This window comes from Drosophila elegans, unplaced genomic scaffold (genome assembly GCF_018152505.1).
Source record: "Drosophila elegans isolate 14027-0461.03 unplaced genomic scaffold, ASM1815250v1 contig_468, whole genome shotgun sequence".
NCBI lineage: Eukaryota > Metazoa > Arthropoda > Insecta > Diptera > Drosophilidae > Drosophila > Drosophila elegans.
The window spans coordinates 768825-788755 of NW_024545855.1; the positions used below are offsets into that span (position 1 = coordinate 768825).

Below are 19931 nucleotides of genomic sequence, written 5' to 3' on the forward strand. Positions count from 1 at the left end.
GGTGGGGCTGTGTCGACGATTAAAGGCGCTACAAGAAATTGATATATTTTAAACTGAGACTATAAAATTTTAAGACCTTAATGGAACGCTTACCAAAAACTAAAACAAAAGCAAAAAAATTTGTCTAGCTTCAGTAAGGCTTAAGTGTACAAACATTTTGTTAAAAAATAAAAAACTCATTATAGAGGCGACTTATGTACGATTGTAGATAAAAATGTATAAGCTTTTATTATACTGGCGGACAAGGTTTAATAAAAACCTTTAAAAATAAAAATAAAAAGATACAATAAAAAAAATTACAATAAATAATTAAAATAAAAATTGAGTAATTCCTTTAAAAACCCTTACAGGTTTTATCACTTCTAATATTTCTTAAGAAGAAGAATATATTATTATGTGGCACCCAAAGTAATAAGTTTTGTAATCAAATCGCAGAACAAAACCATAAAATCTTCCGTTTTAAGAGGGCTTAAGCTATCAAAAGGAGCATTTTAGTCGAGCCAATTGAACTGCAATCAGAACGAATATAACCCATATGGCACACATGAAATTCCAATCGAAACCTTCGCGTGGAACGCACTTCCACGAAATCGAAATAATCACGAGTTCGCGCAGAGTTAAAGTTAAAACAAAGAAAAAATCCCAACGTCCGTCGTTCGGTCAATCAGTCAGTCAGTCGAGCGGCTCAAGTGCTGAAAAGTTTATTGCACTGCGAACGCGTCTGACTTTTGCTAAGGCAAATATTGTTTAATAGCATTTTTAAAAATAAAATGTACTGATTAAATGGGCAGCGACGACAACTACGACGACGACGAACGTTGGCACAATAACAGTCCTACCCCAAGTTGAAATTATTTGAGCACTGTTGTTTTGATGGGACGATAAATGAAACGGTGTGAGAACACTTCCCAGGGACAGAGTTCAATCCCGGGACTAAATTCTGGCGGCCAGGTCCAGTGGAAAATTCAGGGCTGCTTCCAGCATGGCCATCAACTCCATCATCAGCACGAGCATGGTCGTGGTCCGAAAAGATTTGCGCATCAGCTTCAACAGCTGCACCTCCATCCGATCTCCCATGCTCCATATTAGGTTGTCGTTGGCCAGGGCATCCTGCAGCGAACAGTCCATGTATCCATACGGGTAGAGAAGCTGCACGGAGAGGCGCCAAAAAAGGACGATGAATACGCTGGGACTGGGTATAAAGGGAGTTTTTTTTATAGATCAAGAAACATAGATAACCCCCTAACATATTGACTTACGCCATGAACCACGATTTTCCCCCACCTCTAGCCTGTAGTTGGATTTGAGTAATTTTGATTTTCCCAAGTCGAACACATACTCCGAGGCCTACTTAGCTTTGGCTAATCTGTATAACATATTCAGAAGACCAGCACAGACGTCAATGGCGATCGTCTTTCAGGTCAAGATCGGTCTGAAAAATTTTCCACTCAATTTTCTTACTTTCGGTAAATTTTCTTAACTTCCATAAAATGTTTCACTTTTCGATTTTACTTAAGAATTTACACCACTTCTACATGTTTCGTTTGACATCTGACGGCACAGTTCACCTTACAGCTTCCAAATTTCGCCGCAGAGGGTCGCTTTCTCTGTAGAATTCCATGTTGGAATCATTTAACATTTAAGTTACATGAATGAGTTTGGCTTTTTTTGAGCTTTTTTGACATGACACACTTTAAAAAAATCTTGAAACAGCTGCCATAGCTGGTATAGAATTTTATTGTTTAATTTTTTTTTTAGTTTTAATATTAAACATACCCTTTAAATTTTGTAATTTAAAAGTTTCTTAAATTTTATGGTATACTTTGAAACGATTTTCATGTAAGATTCACAGCCTTTTACACTGTACATACGTGTTTTCAATTCTTTGATTCCTTTAAATAAAGCAGCGTTGACCAAGGACCGCAGAGAACATTATCAGAGCTAGTGTTCATCCAGATTCCATCAAGGGCCCGAAATGCGTCCAAATAAGACAGGTTTTGGAGCTGCTTTCCCAGCTGACCGTGCTTGCACCATCCACTGGCCCATAGCCGCCCGCACCGTCGGATCAGCAGAGTGTGACGAGATCCAGCGAACACCCTCAGCGGAGCACATTCATCGTCATCGTGATCATCGTTGGCCTCCGCCTCTTTGGAGCAACCGCAACCACATTCGGGCAGATCTTGCAACTGCGGCAGCGGATATACAGTGGGCTCTTTGAGGAAGCCCCCGGGTTTCATCACCCGCACTCCCAGCTGTCCGCTGCAGTTGAGGCCCCAAGTGTAGAGGTCTCCGAAGGCGGATATGGCCGCACTGTGCCAACCACCGGCAGCTATTTGAGTTATCTGCAAGACAGTTAAGATTGTCACTGTAATGATAAGTGGACGAAGCAAATATGTACCTTGATCCCCGCCAGCGCCTCCAGCAATTGCGGCGTCTCCTCCACTTTCAGTGCGGCCTGACCCAACTGTCCGCGTCTGTTAATTATGACACGAATGTGCAGAAAAAGTAAGAAATTGAAATAAGAAAATAGCTAGATTATGGCTTTAAATCTTTAAATACCCGTACAGCAAAATAAATTCGATTTGGTAATTAATAAACATTTAAAGGTAAATAAATAAAAAAGAATTACACCATAAAAAACTCAAATATATTGTATCTCTTTTTTCAAGATGATCCTTATAACATCCACACTACATTTTGTTTATATTTATATAAAAATCAGTCAAAACAGTATAGATATAGTTGCTCCTAGATACTTTAAATTGCATTTTTTCTTTAAAAAAAGTCTTCAAATTAACTTTTAAGTTCCCTCCATACTTAACAAACTTCTGGCTGAAGTAAAAGACCCTCGGCAAAGGTATTTCTGCACAACCAAGTGCATTTATGGCCCCCACTTACAGTCCATTTCCCCAGGTGAATACGTCACCGTTGACATTGAGAAGTACGGCGTGTTCATGGCCACATTGGAGCTGCTTCACTCGGAACTGCCGCTCGGCAAACTGATGCAGGCAACTGGGAATGCTGTACACGGAGTTCTCCGAACTGACCGCTACGTTTATATGGGATCCGCAGGCAATGTGCTCGATGATCGGCGATGGGGGCGCCTTGGGAACACCAAAGATAGAGCGCTTTGTTCTCGAATTGGTTTGGGGTGGAGCTTCTAGTCTAACAACTAGTAGTTCCCCTTGCAGTTTGGGTTGCACGCGGTACAGAAGACCGCTGTGGAGTAGCACCAGGCAGTAGGAATCGCCAGCGGCCAGGGCTTTAATGTCCCCCCGCCGCCTCGAGGGTCACGCACTCATTTGGGCCATCATCCAAGAGGCCACGCAGCCATAACTTCCGGCCCAAAGCGATAGCCGCATACCGCCAGCCGACCGAGATCGTGCACTGGTTCTCAGTCGAGACTGGCGCATTTATTTCTGTAATGAAGGCAGGATTGAATTAGTATGCATACGGTGGAACCTCTACAAAAATAAGTTTTCTCAGTGTAGTTTTCTAAATTTAAAGAAATTTTAGCAAATCAATTTTACAGCTAACAAATCTATATTTCTTAATTATTATTTTTATTAATCTATCTTATTAAATTAAGATAGTCTTGCAATCTTTACTTTGTAAACCTAAATAGATAAATAAATATTAATATAGTTTAGTTTAGTTTAGTTTACCATAAGAACAAGAAAGGCGACTTGAGTTTTGATTTCATTCTATAGATAGTGTATAGTTATTTCCGAACAATTAGACAAAAGGTAACAGAAACAGTCTGGGTTTGCTGTTAGCTTTGCCCTACCAAAGTAAGCTACTGATTCAAGCTAGTGAGTGTCTACTGTAAGTACTAAGTGATCGTCGGCTTTTGTTGCCGGTTACAAACCGCTAAAGCCGGCAGCGCAGTCGACGTCGCCGCTTACACATTCATGCTGGCCAAATGCGTTGAAGCCCGTAAATAGCAGCGGCATCTTCTTCCCGTTCCCGTTCCCGTTCCAATTTCGATTCCGCTCCCCCACCCACTCTCCACTCGCCCCCTCTCTTTCGCTCCCTTGCAGCGGTTGCTCGGCGACGCTTTGTTGTTGCTGTCCAGAATTTGTTGGAGCGTTGAGCGAATTTGTATATGTTTTTAGTAGCTGTGCAGCGCTGAAACTGTGATGTTGTGTTTGGTGGTGGATCCAGTGCCCGAGTTTTCCAAATTTCCGGACTTTTTCTGACTTTGACCACCAGAAGACTTCGTCGCCGGACAGCCAGCGGATTATCGGATCCGAGGGATCTTGATATAGATATAGATATCGTTCCCACTTTCGTTCCGACGTAGATTAGAGGATGGTAGGTTATCTCCCGGTTCGGTAACAGCTAATTAAGTGCCTTGTTATTCCGTAATTGCTCGGTTTGTTTTCATTTCGCGATCGTCGCCATGGAAACCAACGCAAAACTTTTCAACACTACTTTGTTATGTTGGCTGCGCTTCCAAAAGAACTTTTTCCAGCACTTAAGCCACAATTTTGGCGCGAACATATCGGTATTCAAAAAAGAGGGTGGTTCGGTAAAAACAAGAAGCAACAGTTGAACACAGTTTAAGTAAAACTTATATAAACAAACTAATGGGTTTAAAATTTTATTTATTTACAAAAAAAAAAAAAAATAAAATTGTTGTTTTTATTTATTGAAATCACAGTTTTATTAAGCATATTAATTTCTATTTATACATTGCTCCATTAAAACAATTGAAAACCACCGTTTTTGTTTGCTTCTGATGCACTTACTTATCTCAGTTCAAAAATTCCGTTTTTCTGTGTAATAGTGTAGTAATTGATAAGCTGTTTTTCACCTATCAGCAAGTGCTTTTTTTTTTTTTAAGCCTTTTTTAATCGATTCGCAAATAATTCACATTTATACAACAACAAAAAAGTAATTTGGTGACACATTTCGCTTAGATATATGAGCAAACACCTCTAATGTTTGAAAGTACGACTTTCATTATGCAATATTTTGGTCTAACTCTTGTTTGTTTAACTCTTTTTCTTGTAAAATAACTTCGTTTGTCCACCTCACAATCACAATCTTGCATATCAAAGTTTTTTCAGAGAATACTTCCCAGCCTGATGGGAATCAGGTTATTCAAAACATTGTTTGAAGGGTTAACTCTTACCGCAAAAAAATGATTAATATTTAAAATTCTTTAAGGGTCTGCTTTCGCTGCTGCGTAAACTGAGACCCAATCCGGAAAAGGAGGCTCGCATCCTGCTCCTGGGATTGGACAATGCGGGCAAGACGACGATACTGAAGCAACTGGCCTCGGAGGACATAACCACGGTGCGTATGAGGGCCGTGAACTGGTTTCGTTTTCCCCATAAAATACGGAGTGAAACCCCGCAGGTAACGCCCACGGCCGGATTTAACATCAAGTCCGTGGCAGCCGATGGTTTTAAGCTTAATGTTTGGGATATCGGAGGTCAATGGAAGATTAGACCGTATTGGAAGAACTACTTTGCTAACACTGATGTGCTGGTGAGACTTTGATAGATCTCAATATTTATTGCTTACTTAAAATATTATTATTAATTCTAAGATCTACGTAATTGACTGTACTGATCGGACTCGACTTCCTGAAGCGGGCAGCGAACTGTTCGAGATGCTGATGGACAACCGGCTGAAACAGGTTCCCGTGCTGATTTTCGCCAACAAACAGGACATGCCGGATGCCATGAGTGCCTCCGAGGTGGCTGAGAAGATGAGCTTGGTGCAATTGCAGGGGCGGACCTGGGAAATCAAGGCCTGCACCGCAGTGAATGGCATTGGCCTCAAGGAGGGCATGGACTGGGTCTGCAAGAACATGAAGAAGTAGCCCCAATTATCGTAATATTTGCCTGTTAAGTTTTCTCTAAGATCTAAATTACAAATATATACGTAATATTAATGTCACCTCAATATACCCTAAGGATTTAATCGCTTACTCATGACTTATTTCTTATTTCTTCTCATAAGCAATTGATTGAAAATAAGTTGAAAAAAAGAGATTTAAATTAAATTTTCAATATTTTTAAAGTTATTTTAACAAAAGAACTATTAAAGCTGGTGGGATTTTAAGAAAAAAACCTTACACCAAAAAATTCAGAAGTGCTGCTAATAACTTTATATTACTTTATAATGATTAACAAAGTGTAGAAGGCTCTGCCTTGTAAATCCCTTACTTTTCCTTACTAAATTTTATTACTTAAAAATTTGTGACATTCCAATCCCCATGTGTTTTTACGGACCCGTAACGCTCATTAAAAAGATTCTGCCCACGGGTTCACACAGATCCTGTCTGCTCATCTTAGGGCTAGATAATGCTGGAAAATCAACGTTGACAGCCCGACTGGCAGAAATTTATAATGGTGATGTAAGACTTTGGAGTTTTTTTGCTTATTCCAAATGTACCCCCGAATAATTACAGTCAAAAGAACCTAACAAGCAGGTCAGTGAGTGGACCCTCACAATCAATAATTACAAAGTGCAGTTGTGGGATATTAATGGCGAACTGAAGAACAGGCAGATTTGGCCCAACTATTACCAGAAAGCAAAGGTCTTGGTAAGCGGGGTTTCTTTAAAATTAAAGACTTGACTATAATCCCGAAAGCATAGATTTTTGTACTGGACAGCAAGGATGCACTGCGCCTAAGTGAGGCTCGATGTGTTTTATGCGATGTCCTGATGCACCAGGAACTCAATAAAGCTCCTCTGCTGATCGTGTCCAATAAAAAAGACACCTCGGGATCTCTGCCCGTGTCCACAGTCATCGATTTAATGGGTCTGGAACGCTTACAGGGTCGTGATTGGACCATTAAGGAATGTTCTATGCAAACAGGGTCTGGGATACCGGTGGGTGAAGTTTTACATTTAATATAACATTTTAAACATAATATATATATTTTTTTTGCGTCAGGAAATCATGGACTGGATTACCAATAAGATCGATAAGAACAAGAAGTGATTTTACAATTTTTGATATTTCTTAAAAAGTGCCTTTGCATTTTGGGAAAACTGTGTACTTAATATATTTAATGAGTCATTTTGGAAACAAACATTGTGTATTTATTCTGATAAGAATAAAAAATATTCCTTAGCTTCCTTATAGTTTTTAAACATTATGGCATTGATGCAGCTTGCCAATATTTATTATATGAAGGCTGCAGCTAATCAGTGACCCGACATTGACCCTCTCAAAAGCTGAGAAGCTCGTGTCTGAATAGCAACAATGTGAGGCCGAAGCCCTTTTTCCCACAGTGCCTCCACTCGATTATCAGGCGGCGCTTTTTTCTTGTTGTCATGTGAGACCTATAAAAAGGGTGAGTTATAGAATGCATTTTCACAGTTTAACAACAGTCGTTGCAATGAACTCTACTCTCGTGATTCTACTCATCTCAGCACTGGGTTTGGTCCAGGCCAACACCCTCCGTGGATCTAAGGAGGAGGATAGTTCTGGAATGCAGGAGTACATAGTGTCCCTGGATCATCCGCATTCTCCTCGGTGGCCCTGCGAAGTGGCCCACTATCCCGAGGCCTATGTCCTAATGCACAAGGTGGATAAGCGACTGGAACGGATTGACAGCGAGGACACTAAAGCTAGGATCACGAACTACGCAGCGGGACTGTTGAGGCAGTGCATCCTGGACGAGCAAATGGATGAGCATTGCGTGAAACGTTCGATTGGTTTTACCATGTCGTTCATTCATCACCAAAGGAGGCAGGAGAATCGGTTGTAAGATATCTACTTGTGCGTGACAAAATAAACTGCGAGCATTGACTTGAAAAGACTGATTTGAATTTGGGAAACTGTTTTCTTTTGTAAAAAAACAAATTTATACAGAAACAAACGTACATAGGGTGCCACAGAACACGTTAGGTTTTTGAATAACTTAAAGGGTGTCTAAAAGTATGCAGTATAAAAATAGAAACTCAAAATCCATTGAATGTCAGGACTCAAAATATATTATTGCATACTTTTGCGCAACAGCTTTAAAAGTCTTTTTTGACATTTTTGAAAGTTTTCATATTTTGTTTCAAAATGATGTTTTTCGTTAAAAGTTTATTTAAAATCAAAACAATTCCTCTCTTAAGCACAAACTTAGTAAAATTTATAAAAAATATTAAAGTACATAAGAAATCAAAATAAAATTTTTAACAGCTTTGACTTTTAGAAGGACTAGGACTATTCGCACTAGCTTCACCCTGAGTTTGGCAACGAGACTTTTCCAGCTCGGATCGCAGTCGCTCTTTTTCCATCTTTGCGAATTTGCTGCTCATGTAGAGCTGCTCCTTGAACCGATTCATGCGCCGCTCATCCATGCTGTATCTCCGCAGCATATCCCGCCGATCCACAAGCGACATGCAGATATCCTGACAATCCCGCGAGGGCTGACAAAAGGTCCAGGACCCGAAAATGGTGTCCACGCAACCGCAGGTGCGACAGTAGCCAACAAAGTGTCCAATCAGATTGGAGTTCCCTTTGCGAAAGGAGATCGACATCGGTCCGCCGAGGATCATTGAGGCATGGCCCGAGAAGCTCCAGTCGGTGAGATTATCCAGCAGATCGTGGGCTCTCGGCGGCACTGTCTCTTGCACACTAATGCTTAGGACCACGCCATGAGGTTTGGTGGAATTCACCTCTGCGATATCCTTCAACTGACTCTTGTTCATCTTGACGCACTGCCGCACAAATCTACGATGGCCACGACCCCCTTTGTGTTGCGAACAGGTGGCCTTTGCCTTTGCCTCCCCATCCACAGTCGTTGTGGCATTGGATCGGATGTTAATGCGAACTCCCAGGACAAGAGATTCCCAGGAGCCGTTCAGTTCACAGGGGGCACCTGTTAATAATCGAAATTAGTTTAAACATTAGTTCAAAGTGGTATGGTAAACCATCAGCTGGATCCACAAAGCAGCAGGGCAGTTCCTTTGCCGTCTCCTCCTCCGACGACTGATTGCGTTTGGTGGACTGAATGTTCTCCAAACGCTGGAGTATCTTGTCTAAGACCGGGGAAATCCCCATCTGCTCCGTTTGCTCCTGGGAATCTGGTTGCTGTTGAGGTTGTTGTAACGGCTGACCCACTTGTTGGCACATGATACCTTGTTCTTTCTTGAAGCTACCTCCGATCTGACTTGCTTTTAAAGGAGATACATATAACAACTATTAAGCCATTGTTTTCCGTACATACCTGGTTGTATGTTAGTTTGCACAAAACCGACTCTTGGTACACCTGGATTGAGCGCATAGTTTTGACCATTTGCCACAATTCGTTTAGCCATCTCCAAGGGCGAAAGATTCATTTGAGAGGCCATGTTATCAATGACACCCATTTGTGGTGCCCGATTGACCAGAACCTCGGGATATGGCAAAGGCATAGCAGCTCCAGTTTGGGCATTATTCATGGGTACATTCCGTTTCATGGGTGCTCTGACAGGAGATTTGCCCCGCTCCACAACCTCCTTCCACCAACTTTGCTTGGTTTTTAAGGCCTGATTTAGGTTGTCGATTTGCTTCTGATACTCATCAGCCAGGTTGAAGAAGGACGATTGTTTTATGGCCTTCAATCCGCTGATAATTTGCTTTGGATCCAGTCCTGAGAAAACCTCTTGATGCGCCAATTTAGTCCTCGTTTTTGGGTTACCCAGCTCCAATTTGGTCTCATTTTTTGGAACACTCTGCTCCAATTTGGTCTCCGTTTTAGGAGTACATTGCTCCAATTTAGTCTCCGTTTTCGGAGTACACTGCTCCAATTTGGTCTCAGTTTTGGGAGTACACTGCTCCGATTTGGTCTCAGTTTTGGGAGTACACTGTTCATTTTTAGTGTCTTGTTTTGGAATAGATTTAAATCTATGTTCTTTTTTGGATTCCTTTTCAGGCAACACATTTTCTTTGCTGGCAGTGCAAGAGGGTTCATACTTTGGCTTGATTTCCAAATTTTTCTTGGCGGTTACACTTAGACCTGGCTTAATCAATGGAATATCATTCCAAACAAGCTGACGATTTTTAGAATTTGGCAAGTAGTAAGGCTTTAGGCCACCGTTTTCATTACTTTCCTTGTTCAGTTTAATAAAGGTTTCCAGGGCCTTCATATAGTTTACGTTTATTTTGGGACCTTTAGTCGGAACAACAGCGCCGTTCTGGTTACTGTCCTTGAACATTTTAACATATGCTTCCAGGGCCTTTAAATAGTTTATTTTTGGTTTGGAAATTGCAATTGCTTGATTACTTATTATAGAGGTCGGTTTCGAGCTATCACATCGACAGGGAAAGTTGTCATTATTTTTTCGAATCATTTCGCTGTCCAAAGGATAATCAGCTTCACTGGTTATCATCGATTCCCTGGGAAATTTATGATCGCTGAATAACTCACAGAAACCTTTCTTGTACTCGTCGTAAAGTCCGCCAGCTTTGATCGTTGATCTTCTGGAGTTTATGTCATCCAACATTCTCTTGAATGCTTTGGAAGCGCTTCCGGGCTCCACATTTTCAAAAAGTCCAGAGAGATCATTCTTTTTAATGGCTCTTAGGGAGGCTCTACTTTCGGTTACCAAAAGAGCATCCTGCTTGATTTGACTCTGCAGATTGGGTTCCATTTTCTCGTTAATCTTTTGAGCTAATTCCTTAACCAAATCGCTTTTTTGAAGGCGCTCCACCACATCCATCAATTCGAACAATGCACTCAATCTCTGAGATCCCGCAGAATTTTTATTTAGCGTTTCAGTCTTGGGGGTCAAACTTTGGACAGGCTGTTGCCAGGACTTCAAAAACTCGTTGTATATCTGATTGAGTTCAAATATTCGGCGTTCACCGGGATCCTTCATCTTTTCCGGAGGTTTAGCTCCTAGCAATTTCTCTGGCACATCCATTTTTATGATGATCATACTACCCACCAGTGGAGTTTTAACCTTTGGTTTTATTGAAATACTTTGATTTTCGCTGTTCAGATTTGGAAATCGGGCAAGGCATTTTCCCGATGGATTTGAATGTTCATCGGTGGCATCGTATTGGATAATGGGACGATCTTCTTCTTTAGTAATTGATTCGTTTGACTTTCCACGCGAAATAGTCCATTCATCGGAGAAAATGGGAACTTCTAAAGAGGCTTTTTCCATGGTCATGGGCTCCGTTAATTTCCTAGCTACATCTTTCGATTCCATTGGACTTAATTTTGGCTCGCCATCGGCATCGTCACCCTCGACTCTCAAACGATCGCGATAGGCGTTATATAGTCTGTGGACATGCGACTGTTGACCCATGCCATCCAACATTCTTGACCAAGTGGCGGCCTCCTTGAAAGGCATTTTGACCTTTTGAACTTCTACTTCGGCGAAGTTGATGGGAACTAATATCAGTATCACAAGGGATAATGAAATTATAAACAAATATCTGGACATCTCATGTGTTTTCAATGAATCCGTGGTATATCATTTGAGTGGGTTATATTTTATCATGTTTAACTGTTTGAAATACTTGACTTTGTTTTCAAAAGTGCTGAGATAAGTCATAAAGTCACTATGGATTAAAATTAAGGTCTCTCAAACACTAAAATAATGAATTAATAAATAAAATAATACATCAAATAAATATCTGACTATTGATTAAATATTAATGTTAAAAACAATGTGTTTTAAATTTAATGACTTAATTTTAAAATATTTTAATGAACGTGGAAAACATTAGAAAGCTAAATTTAAATTACATTTTCAGATATCAAACGACAAAATTTAACAAATTTGTTATTTTCCAATTTTAAATACTAAAAGCAGCAATGGATAAAAACCAAAGCGATAAATTTGTCACTACGAATTTCTTACCAGTGTAGATTTTATTCTTGAGCTAAAACTACTACACCATTTTACTTTCTCTAAAAATGTTAAATGTTTTCTTTTAATTTATTGCCACAGAAATTTAGATCATGAATACAAAGCTCTAAAAAGATGTTATATGGGGCGATTGTCCTCATCACTGGAGGCCACAAAGGAGCTGTTATCCTGGGCGACTGCCTCCTTTTGCTCGCTGTCCAAGGGAATGATGCCCTGGTTTTGTTCAGTGATCTGCATATACGGGTAATAGATGTTCACATGCGGCTTGTACGACTCCTTGATCACCTGCGGTGAGGTCCATCGCAGCAGGCAGTGGGGAGTCCCCAACTTATCGCTGGTACCTGTCATGTGACCCGCTCCAAAAGGCTGTTGACCCACCATGGAACCGGTGGACTTGTCGTTTACATTGAGGTTGCCCACATTGAATCTGAAGGCCTCGTAGGCCTCCTGAATGAAGTTTTGGTCCTTGGCAAACACCGAACCCGCCAGCCCATGATTAATCTCCGCCACTTTGGTCATGGTCTCCTTGAGTTTGTCATCCGGATACACGTACACACCCAGTATGGGTGCCAGCAGTTCTTCCCTGCATATGATATTATCCAGATCTTTCACCTGCACCACCGTGGGATCCACAAAGTAACCATTTTGCTTATCGCAGGTTCCTCCGATCAGAAGCTGGCAACTGGGACTCTGGAGGATATATCTCAGCCACATGTAGATACGATCGTAGGCCCTCCGATTAATCACAGCCGAACAGAAGCAGTCGCAGTAGGTGGCAGGACCCACGAATAAGGAGGAAGTGACTTTGAGTAGCGGGTGCCGTATGTGATCCTCCCACAGTGATTCCGGCACATACAACATCGAACAGGACGAGCACTTCTGCCCGGAGTACTCAAAGGCAGCTCTGATGGTGCAGGCCACAGCCATTTCCGGATCCGCCGAAGGATGCACAAAATGAAAGTTCTTGCCACCTCCCTCGCCCACCAAACGGGGATAGTTCTCATAGAAGTTTATGTTCTGGGCCACCAGTTGCCAGAGCACTTTGAGCACATTGGAAGTGCCGGTGAAATTAATACCCGCCAGCTTTGGATGTTGGGTGACCACAGAGGCAAAGGTCATCTCCTCGGCGGGCACAAAGTTCACCACCCCATGGGGCACACCCGCCTCCTGCATGGCCTTGAAAACAAAATAGTTGGAGAGTATGGCCGAATCGGACGGTTTCCAAAGCACCGAGTTGCCCATCAAGGCGGGTGTGTAGGCCAAATTGCCGGCAATGCCCGTGAAGTTGAAGGGACTAATGGCAGCCACAAATCCTGCAGATGAAAAAAATATATAAATTGATTAAAGAAACATATGTTTTTCCAAAAAAAAAACAATACCTGAAAGTCCTCTCAACCGCATGGAATTCCTGCAGTCCTGCAGGGCGCCATTAATGGGTTCATAGTTGGCCAGTTCACGCAAAAAGACAGGATTAATGCGCATAAAGTCCACCAATTCGGCCACATCCGTTTCTGCCTGACGAAGGGTTTTTCCCTGGCCCAACATTGTGGCCGCCATAATGTTGTAGCGATGTTTTCCGGCTATCAGCTCCGCAGCCCGCTCCCAAATATCAATCCTTTCACTCAGCTTGGTCTTGTCCCACTTTACCTGCGCCTCCAAACTCTTATCGATGGCCGTTTGGATGAGGACGCGGTGGGCGTGGCCGTAGTGGGCTATAGGTTGTTGTATTTTGTAAGGCAGTACCTGCTGCAGTTCCTCCTTGGCCTGGAACTCCTGGCCATTGATCACAATGGGCACTTTTTCCACTTTGTTAAGAACTCCCAGTAGAGCGTTCTCCAGTGCCATGCGTTCCACCGAACCCTCCTCATATTGCAACAGCTCCTCGTTAACCACCTGCTCATCCAGCGTAAAGTGCTCCGTCAGACCGGTATTCTTGCTGGTGCTTCTAACTGCCAGGAGTCTGAAAATATGAGAATAATTCACAATAATTTCTACAAAATTGGCAAATAAAATCAATCATTTATACTCTATAAAGAAAATAATTTAAATTTGGCGCGCTTTACAACCGATAACTGCACTGCTATCGATGTTCAAGACAACCAAATCTGTAAATATAGCTACTTTATAGTAAATTTCACTTCAAAAATATGACAAATCTATAAACAGCAAGAAAATTATAAAATATATATTTAAATTAATTGTTTTTTTAATATTTCGATAAAGTCACTAAAAAAATAAGTATTAAAATAAATTTAATATTTAATCTAATTAAAAATTTTATTTATCATTCAGTATTTAATTAATATATCAGTTTAAGAAACATAATATGGCTTTTCAAAATCAATTTAATAAATAGTTAAATAAAGGAAGTATCAGTTTAAAAATATAATATGGCTTTTTAAATAGTACAAATTTAGTTAAGTTAAAGTAGTATATCAGTATAAATTATATTGTGGCTTTTCAAATAACACAAATTAATAAGTAAATTTAGCTTAAACTTAATTATTTATATTTTAAATTTTAAGCTATTTTATATCATAGAAATACAAATCTGCACAGCACTGAGGCCTTTACTTCTGCTACTATCGATTGTAGAACAGCTGGGAATTCGATAAGAGCCAAACAAGTAATAACAAAAAAGTGTCAGCTCAATTGTTATTATTTTTGTGATGCAATAAGGTAGAGAATTATCAAAGGAATGCAGCTCACCCGCCTTTTACTGAAGCCTCGAGCCTCGGAAGTATTGACCGCATATTTGAAACAATGCCATGAGCCACCTTGGACATCATATTTCGTGAAGGTAGGATTCGCCACTCTCCTCTTAAGGATTGCTTATAAATTTCAAGAACCTAGTTCCGGGATGTGGCCAACGATCAGCGGGGAATGTCGCACTTCAACTGGACTCTGGACAGTGGAACCAACTACCACATTCTGCGCACCGCCTGTTATCCGTATATGAAGTATCACTGTAGCAAGAGGGAGGTTCAGGATCTCTGGCTGGAGGACAAGTTCTTTCGCTTTCTAAAAGTAATCAATTTGGGTAAGTGGAAGTCTGTCTAAACTCATTAAGAGTATATAATTTTAATCTTATTCAAAGTTGAACCTCTTTGCCTGGTATATGTTTCTATATCTATAACTTTATCATAGGCTTACCAATGCTGTTCTATGGACTGGCTGCCATCCGTCTAATAAGTCACACCGAGATCGTTCATGTCAGCGAAAAGGTCAAAGTTCCCATATATTTTCTATATGCCGAGGACAAGGGTGCCAGCTTTTGATTTAATTTCAGGAGACAGCTTTATGTGAAATGTGAGAGACAGCCTTCTTGTCTAATTATGTACATATTTATTAAAAGTTTAACAGTTTTTGGAGCAAATACTTATCATATTGCGGTGCTATCAAAGATTCTAGCGATTTCAAAAGTACATCTTGTTGATTACGTATAATATGAATTTATACCTTATCCAATTTTTTTGTCTTTTTGGTCCAGTTTCTTTCACATTACTTCAGAGGACATTTATAGCACAGTTTATACTTTTTGTCAAGACATAATGTCTAAAGTTATGTTCCAATTAAAGCTACATATATATTAAAACCATTTATATCGTACAGAGTTACCCAAAACAATTTCTGGAAATTTCTTTGAAATGCCAGATAAACACACTTTTAAAACTCGAAAACAATCAACAATGGAAGAAATTTTAGTTTTTACAATCAGTCGTATGATTCTCGCAGGTCTCATCGTAGTTATCCAGAAGTAGGGCCTTCACCGAAGCCTCAAACTGGGACAGCGAGCAAGGTGCATCGCAATTGGGAATTGTCAGCTCCTTGGGGAATTTGTCCTCGCTGTTGTAATAGTAAACCAACTGCCAAAAAATAATAATATAAGTATCTGCAATTTATCAAAGCTACAACCAACAACCTTCACTTCAAAGTCGCCATCGCTGAATGACTTGCTGTGATGGAGCTCAAACGCCAATGCCGACGCATATTCGGGAAGCTTGGTGGTCTGGTCCAGTATCCCCAAGGAATTCATTACGTTAACCAGTGTCACATCATGCCCGGAATATAGAAATATTTTGCGATCGGGATTCAGATTTCTCTTTCGCTTATTCTGCATTTTGAAGAGTATTTCGGTGAGGAAAGCTCCACCTTTAATCCGCTTCATCAGATTGGTTTCGGTGAAAAGCGTATAGCTACGCTCGGCCAGTGGTCTGATCTCCTCGGGATATATGTTCTCAGTCCAGTCGGGCAACACCAGACCAGCTTCCTCTTCGGTTTTAAGAGTGCCATATAGTAGCTCCACGTCCAAGACATTGGAAATGTTCTAAAGGATGAAATCACAATTATAATTATAATTGAAATTATTATATGGTTATAATTTTAAATTCCATTATGATTTCAAAATTTAATAAGATTAAAAAGGAAAAAAGTTTTTAACAAAGCGACTAAAATAAACTATTTTTTAACGAAGAGGAGTAAGAGTAATGATATGAAATGATTTTTATAAAAAATAATATGCTTTGCCCTTTGATAAGCTACAAAAAGTAAGCCTAATGAGATGTTTTCAAAATACAATTTCACAGAATAGATAAGTGCCATTCTGATATGATAAAAATGGAATTAACGACCAATGTTGGTGTAACTCATTCACTGAGCCTCTCCCACCTTGCCTGTATTTTTGGTCAACAGCTTGTACAATTCCAGGTTGTCCTCGTTGAGTTTTTGAAGTTCAGCGGGTGGGGATTTGTAGAGTTTCTGCAAGATGTTGTCGTACTTCAAACACGGTTTCTTTTGGGCCAATAGCTAGAAGAGATATCGCACTATATAATGACTTGCATGTGGTTAATGACTATAAGATTGCACTAACAATATCATCGTTTCGCGATAGCGTATTCACGGCCACCGGCTGCCAGGGAATGGGCAGCACATTGTTGTTCTCCAGCGGCGGCATCATGCCGGCCAAGACGCTCTGGGCGCTCATCTAAAAGATAACACACGGCCAACTGATTAGGGCACCCCCATCTCGATTCTCGCACAGATAGCTACAGTAAAGACTCGATAGAGCGTTTCTCATCGGAACGATTGACGCACCACACAGCGCTCCGCCGCCGAACTGAGGACGTGCACCTGCTGCTGCGTGTAGAGGCTGTTCGAGGGCAGCAGTCGGTAGTACCGCATGCGCAGATTCTTCCCCAGGTTGTATGCCTGCAGACTGCCCTTCTATGATGGAAGAAATAAATAGTCAATTACAAATGGGTAAGAATTGTTTACCTATATGACTCGGATCAATTTACTAACTTAAACACAAAAAGTTACAAACACAAAGCAAAGAATTCAGGCATTATTAAAATACATGTAAGTCTTAATATAAAGCTTGTACTTTAAGGTTTCTATGCACTATTAAATTTAAATATTTGTTAAATAATAAATATAGGCATTAAATTTACTATACATTTTATTTATAATCCCACGAGTTTAAAGTTAGAATAGTTTAGAATTCCTTTAACAAATGTTTCAATTTTACGACTATTTTATTGATGTATGACAATAAGTTTCAAGATAAAAAAAAAAAACTTGAGTAATTGCTGAACTAATGATTTTTCTTTACCTAAAGGCATCTGTCTAAAATTTATTTTTACTGTATTTGTGACAGTCGGAAGGCAGAAACTTGTTTATCATTTCGAAACAAATTTATAGGTATATTAGCATATGGGCTTAGTAGTTTATGTGTTTTTTATAACTTAACTGAACTATAAAAAGCTAAAACTAATTAACATTTTTGTTTTTACAATGCACTTTTTAAAGAGTAAATGTTAATAATGAATCTTGGGTAAGGTTTTAATGATTTGTAGATTAGATATCGAAATCAAGTAGAAAACAATTAAAAAATATAATTTTGGCATTCATGATCTTGATAAAAATGCCACTTATTTTATTCATCGATTAGTTTTGAGTTGTAAAATAAGAGAAATTAAAAAGTATTGTTATTTATTTATATGAGAACAATTGCCATTAACCCTTAGTACTGACTGATCACTGACTAGTTTCGGGTTGTTAAATGAGACATATTGTTAGTTATCGAAATGGTACCTTTGCAAATTGTGGTGATGTTAAACCCCTGATAATCGTTGACTACTGAAGCTCTACTGTATCTTGTACTAACCGGTGTAAGGGCTCCCATGCCGCCCTGCCAATCGTGCGCTGCATGCGGATCCAGCGGATAGAAGCCACTTGGATTCTTGGCCCCGTGTCGGAACAGCTGGTGGATTGGATTGATAAACACAATACTCAGTTTTCATTGTTTTCTATATAGCTTTGTAGCTTTATGCTGCAGCTTACTATGGATATCATGCGTAGATTCCGCAGACCCTGCTCGTCATTACTGTCGCCAAACACAAAGTATGCCATCATCACAAAACAGAGGGCACTGCCCAAGGCGATCACCGATATTTTGGTGCCGCGACGCGTTTTGCAGTCCATTATTATGGGTTCTATGCTGCTGCAGTTGATCTAACAAAATATATTCAAATTTGCAGCCTAAAAATAGTTTTTTGTTTATTTTATAGCGAGTGGTTTCGTTTTCGCTGGCCCCGTCGACAGCCAAACAATAAATAAATACAAGTCACGTCCGATGGCAACAAAAGCCGTACAACAACTGAGCGGCTGACGATGGAAGGCAGTCCCACAACTAGAAAGAGAGGGGGCGATAAGCAGCGAAAGAGAGGGGACTTTGGGGACAGAGAGAGTTAGAGAAAAGCAGAGAGACAGGCAGGCAAATTATCACACAAAAGAGAGTAAGAAACTGAGAACAAATCCAATGAACATGTGCGAATAATTAAATTAGCTGCTGAATGGAAGTGCAAATTAGGTCTCGACTAGGTGCTACTGTGTATTAGATTTGGTTCCCTAATTTGAGCATATATGAGGAATATTTGAAAACAATGGTTTTGCCTTATCATTGTATTCATTGAAAAGGCTCCGTGTATTTTAAATGATTTTTTTCTATTTCACGGAACTAGGGAAAATTGGCTTTTTAATGCTAATTGGTTTTAGTTCATGACGAATATCACGTATACGTTAAAATTTAATAATAATGCAATAGGTTTTTCAAAAGGCTTGTGTAAGTTTATAATAGTTTTTAAAAATGCTATGGTAACAATATTAAATTCGCCTAAGGATTTCCAAGACAAAACAAATTTTTTATAAAATGTATATATATTGTGCTCACTATCAAATTGCCACGATAAATCAAATTTGAACAGTTTTTACAATTCTACACAATTGCATACATCTGAACACGCATCTTTGGTCGATTTTTGCAACTGCTCGAATTTGAACTTAACACAATTAAGTGCGAAATAACTCGGAAATGAAAAGGACCAACTGAAGGAGTATCTATTTCCTGGATGTGGGTAGCAGTTCCTCGGGATCCTCCTCAGAAAGTTCACTGGTGGGTTCCTCGACCAGGTAACCCTGTTCGGCTTGATAGGTGCGTTTATGAGATACCTTCCTTTTCTTTTTGGGCACTTCTTCGGATTGAACAGATTCCCCTGATCCCGACTGCTCGCTGATCTCCACAGATGAGTAACTCTTTGCAAAACACTGGGAATCAGCCGACTGATCCATATGGGATTCCTCCACTGGCTCCCTTTCACCCTCGGAATCGGAAATGAAACGGGCCAGGCAGAGATTCAACTGCGGAAACTCATACCCGTACCCATCGTCCTCCTCCATCTGCGAGTAGTCATGGGGCGGATGATGGGGATAGGAATCCAGGCTATCCGAACTGAGGGTCGTATAGATTAGACTATTACCGATTACAAGATTTTGGCTGATCGGCAGAGCCAAGTGGGTTTGCACATCCGACAGGTAGTTGATCACGCCCAAGGGTCCTGCCACATAGGTGGCACTGGAAATCGACCATGAAGATGAGCCGCTGGCCAGAATGGGATCCAGATAATAGGCACTGAACGTATCCTCGGCACTATGAGTCACCGGATAGTCATAGATTCCGGGCAAAAAGTACTCATAGTAGTTCAACATACTGCGGCTTCTTTTGGAACCAGACATGGACTAATAGTTTGTCCGATTAAGTTACACCAACCCTG

The 19931-nt window shown here is 40.3% G+C and overlaps 10 protein-coding genes across 12 annotated transcripts; 4 read left to right on the forward strand and 6 right to left on the reverse strand.

The window, feature by feature from the left end:
• Positions 1 to 845: 845 nt before the first annotated feature.
• LOC108144052 lies at positions 846 to 1346 on the reverse strand. The gene is made up of 2 exons (XM_017268696.1): positions 1260 to 1346; positions 846 to 1192 (listed from the first exon to the last, which is right to left on the reverse strand). The coding sequence occupies exons 1-2, from the start codon at positions 1262 to 1264 to the stop codon at positions 934 to 936; spliced, it is 264 nt and encodes an 87-aa protein (XP_017124185.1). The 5' UTR covers positions 1265 to 1346; the 3' UTR covers positions 846 to 933.
• Positions 1347 to 1704: 358 nt separating this feature from the next.
• LOC108144049 (RCC1 domain-containing protein 1) lies at positions 1705 to 4164 on the reverse strand. The gene is given in 5 exon segments (XM_017268691.2): positions 1705 to 2342; positions 2399 to 2474; positions 2899 to 3275; positions 3277 to 3419; positions 3869 to 4164. Coding segments are annotated over 5 exon segments (1146 nt in total). The 5' UTR covers positions 3954 to 4164; the 3' UTR covers positions 1705 to 1877.
• A 9-nt stretch (positions 4165 to 4173) lies between these two features.
• Positions 4174 to 5941, forward strand: LOC108144050 (ADP-ribosylation factor-like protein 3). 2 transcript variants are annotated; one of them, XM_017268694.2, is made up of 4 exons: positions 4179 to 4314; positions 5173 to 5301; positions 5365 to 5496; positions 5558 to 5941. In XM_017268694.2, exons 1-4 carry the CDS (start codon positions 4312 to 4314, stop codon positions 5831 to 5833), a joined length of 540 nt encoding a protein of 179 aa, XP_017124183.1. In that variant the 5' UTR covers positions 4179 to 4311; the 3' UTR covers positions 5834 to 5941. The 2 variants fall into 2 exon arrangements, with proteins under 2 accessions (XP_017124181.1, XP_017124183.1); XM_017268692.2 differs by having other exon boundaries at positions 4174 to 4314; positions 5173 to 5496.
• Positions 5942 to 6138: 197 nt separating this feature from the next.
• LOC108144051 (ADP-ribosylation factor-like protein 3) lies at positions 6139 to 7098 on the forward strand. The gene is made up of 4 exons (XM_017268695.2): positions 6139 to 6370; positions 6425 to 6559; positions 6613 to 6849; positions 6914 to 7098. Exons 1-4 carry the CDS (start codon positions 6230 to 6232, stop codon positions 6959 to 6961), a joined length of 561 nt encoding a protein of 186 aa, XP_017124184.1. The 5' UTR covers positions 6139 to 6229; the 3' UTR covers positions 6962 to 7098.
• A 255-nt stretch (positions 7099 to 7353) lies between these two features.
• On the forward strand, positions 7354 to 7782 carry LOC108143791. Its single transcript, XM_017268315.2, has one exon. The coding sequence runs from the start codon at positions 7362 to 7364 to the stop codon at positions 7731 to 7733; it is 372 nt and encodes a 123-aa protein (XP_017123804.1). The 5' UTR covers positions 7354 to 7361; the 3' UTR covers positions 7734 to 7782.
• A 329-nt stretch (positions 7783 to 8111) lies between these two features.
• On the reverse strand, positions 8112 to 11457 carry LOC108143746. 2 transcript variants are annotated; one of them, XM_041709037.1, is made up of 3 exons: positions 9186 to 11457; positions 8890 to 9132; positions 8112 to 8837 (listed from the first exon to the last, which is right to left on the reverse strand). In XM_041709037.1, the coding sequence occupies exons 1-3, from the start codon at positions 11389 to 11391 to the stop codon at positions 8149 to 8151; spliced, it is 3138 nt and encodes a 1045-aa protein (XP_041564971.1). In that variant the 5' UTR covers positions 11392 to 11457; the 3' UTR covers positions 8112 to 8148. The 2 variants fall into 2 exon arrangements, with proteins under 2 accessions (XP_041564971.1, XP_041564972.1); XM_041709038.1 differs by lacking the exon at positions 8112 to 8837 and having other exon boundaries at positions 8910 to 9128.
• A 418-nt stretch (positions 11458 to 11875) lies between these two features.
• On the reverse strand, positions 11876 to 14637 carry LOC108143925 (delta-1-pyrroline-5-carboxylate dehydrogenase, mitochondrial). The gene is made up of 3 exons (XM_017268509.1): positions 14530 to 14637; positions 13200 to 13780; positions 11876 to 13133 (listed from the first exon to the last, which is right to left on the reverse strand). Exons 1-3 carry the CDS (start codon positions 14607 to 14609, stop codon positions 11938 to 11940), a joined length of 1857 nt encoding a protein of 618 aa, XP_017123998.1. The 5' UTR covers positions 14610 to 14637; the 3' UTR covers positions 11876 to 11937.
• A 66-nt stretch (positions 14638 to 14703) lies between these two features.
• Positions 14704 to 15185, forward strand: LOC108143930 (uncharacterized protein C15orf61 homolog). Its single transcript, XM_017268515.2, has 2 exons — positions 14704 to 14860; positions 14968 to 15185. Exons 1-2 carry the CDS (start codon positions 14704 to 14706, stop codon positions 15096 to 15098), a joined length of 288 nt encoding a protein of 95 aa, XP_017124004.1. The 3' UTR covers positions 15099 to 15185.
• LOC108143926 (venom acid phosphatase Acph-1) lies at positions 15146 to 18483 on the reverse strand. The gene is made up of 7 exons (XM_017268510.2): positions 18163 to 18483; positions 17987 to 18082; positions 16915 to 17043; positions 16691 to 16804; positions 16489 to 16626; positions 15743 to 16147; positions 15146 to 15686 (listed from the first exon to the last, which is right to left on the reverse strand). Exons 1-7 carry the CDS (start codon positions 18301 to 18303, stop codon positions 15522 to 15524), a joined length of 1188 nt encoding a protein of 395 aa, XP_017123999.1. The 5' UTR covers positions 18304 to 18483; the 3' UTR covers positions 15146 to 15521.
• A 133-nt stretch (positions 18484 to 18616) lies between these two features.
• Positions 18617 to 19927, reverse strand: LOC108143929. The gene has a single exon (XM_017268513.2). The coding sequence runs from the start codon at positions 19891 to 19893 to the stop codon at positions 19219 to 19221; it is 675 nt and encodes a 224-aa protein (XP_017124002.1). The 5' UTR covers positions 19894 to 19927; the 3' UTR covers positions 18617 to 19218.
• Positions 19928 to 19931: the final 4 nt, after the last annotated feature.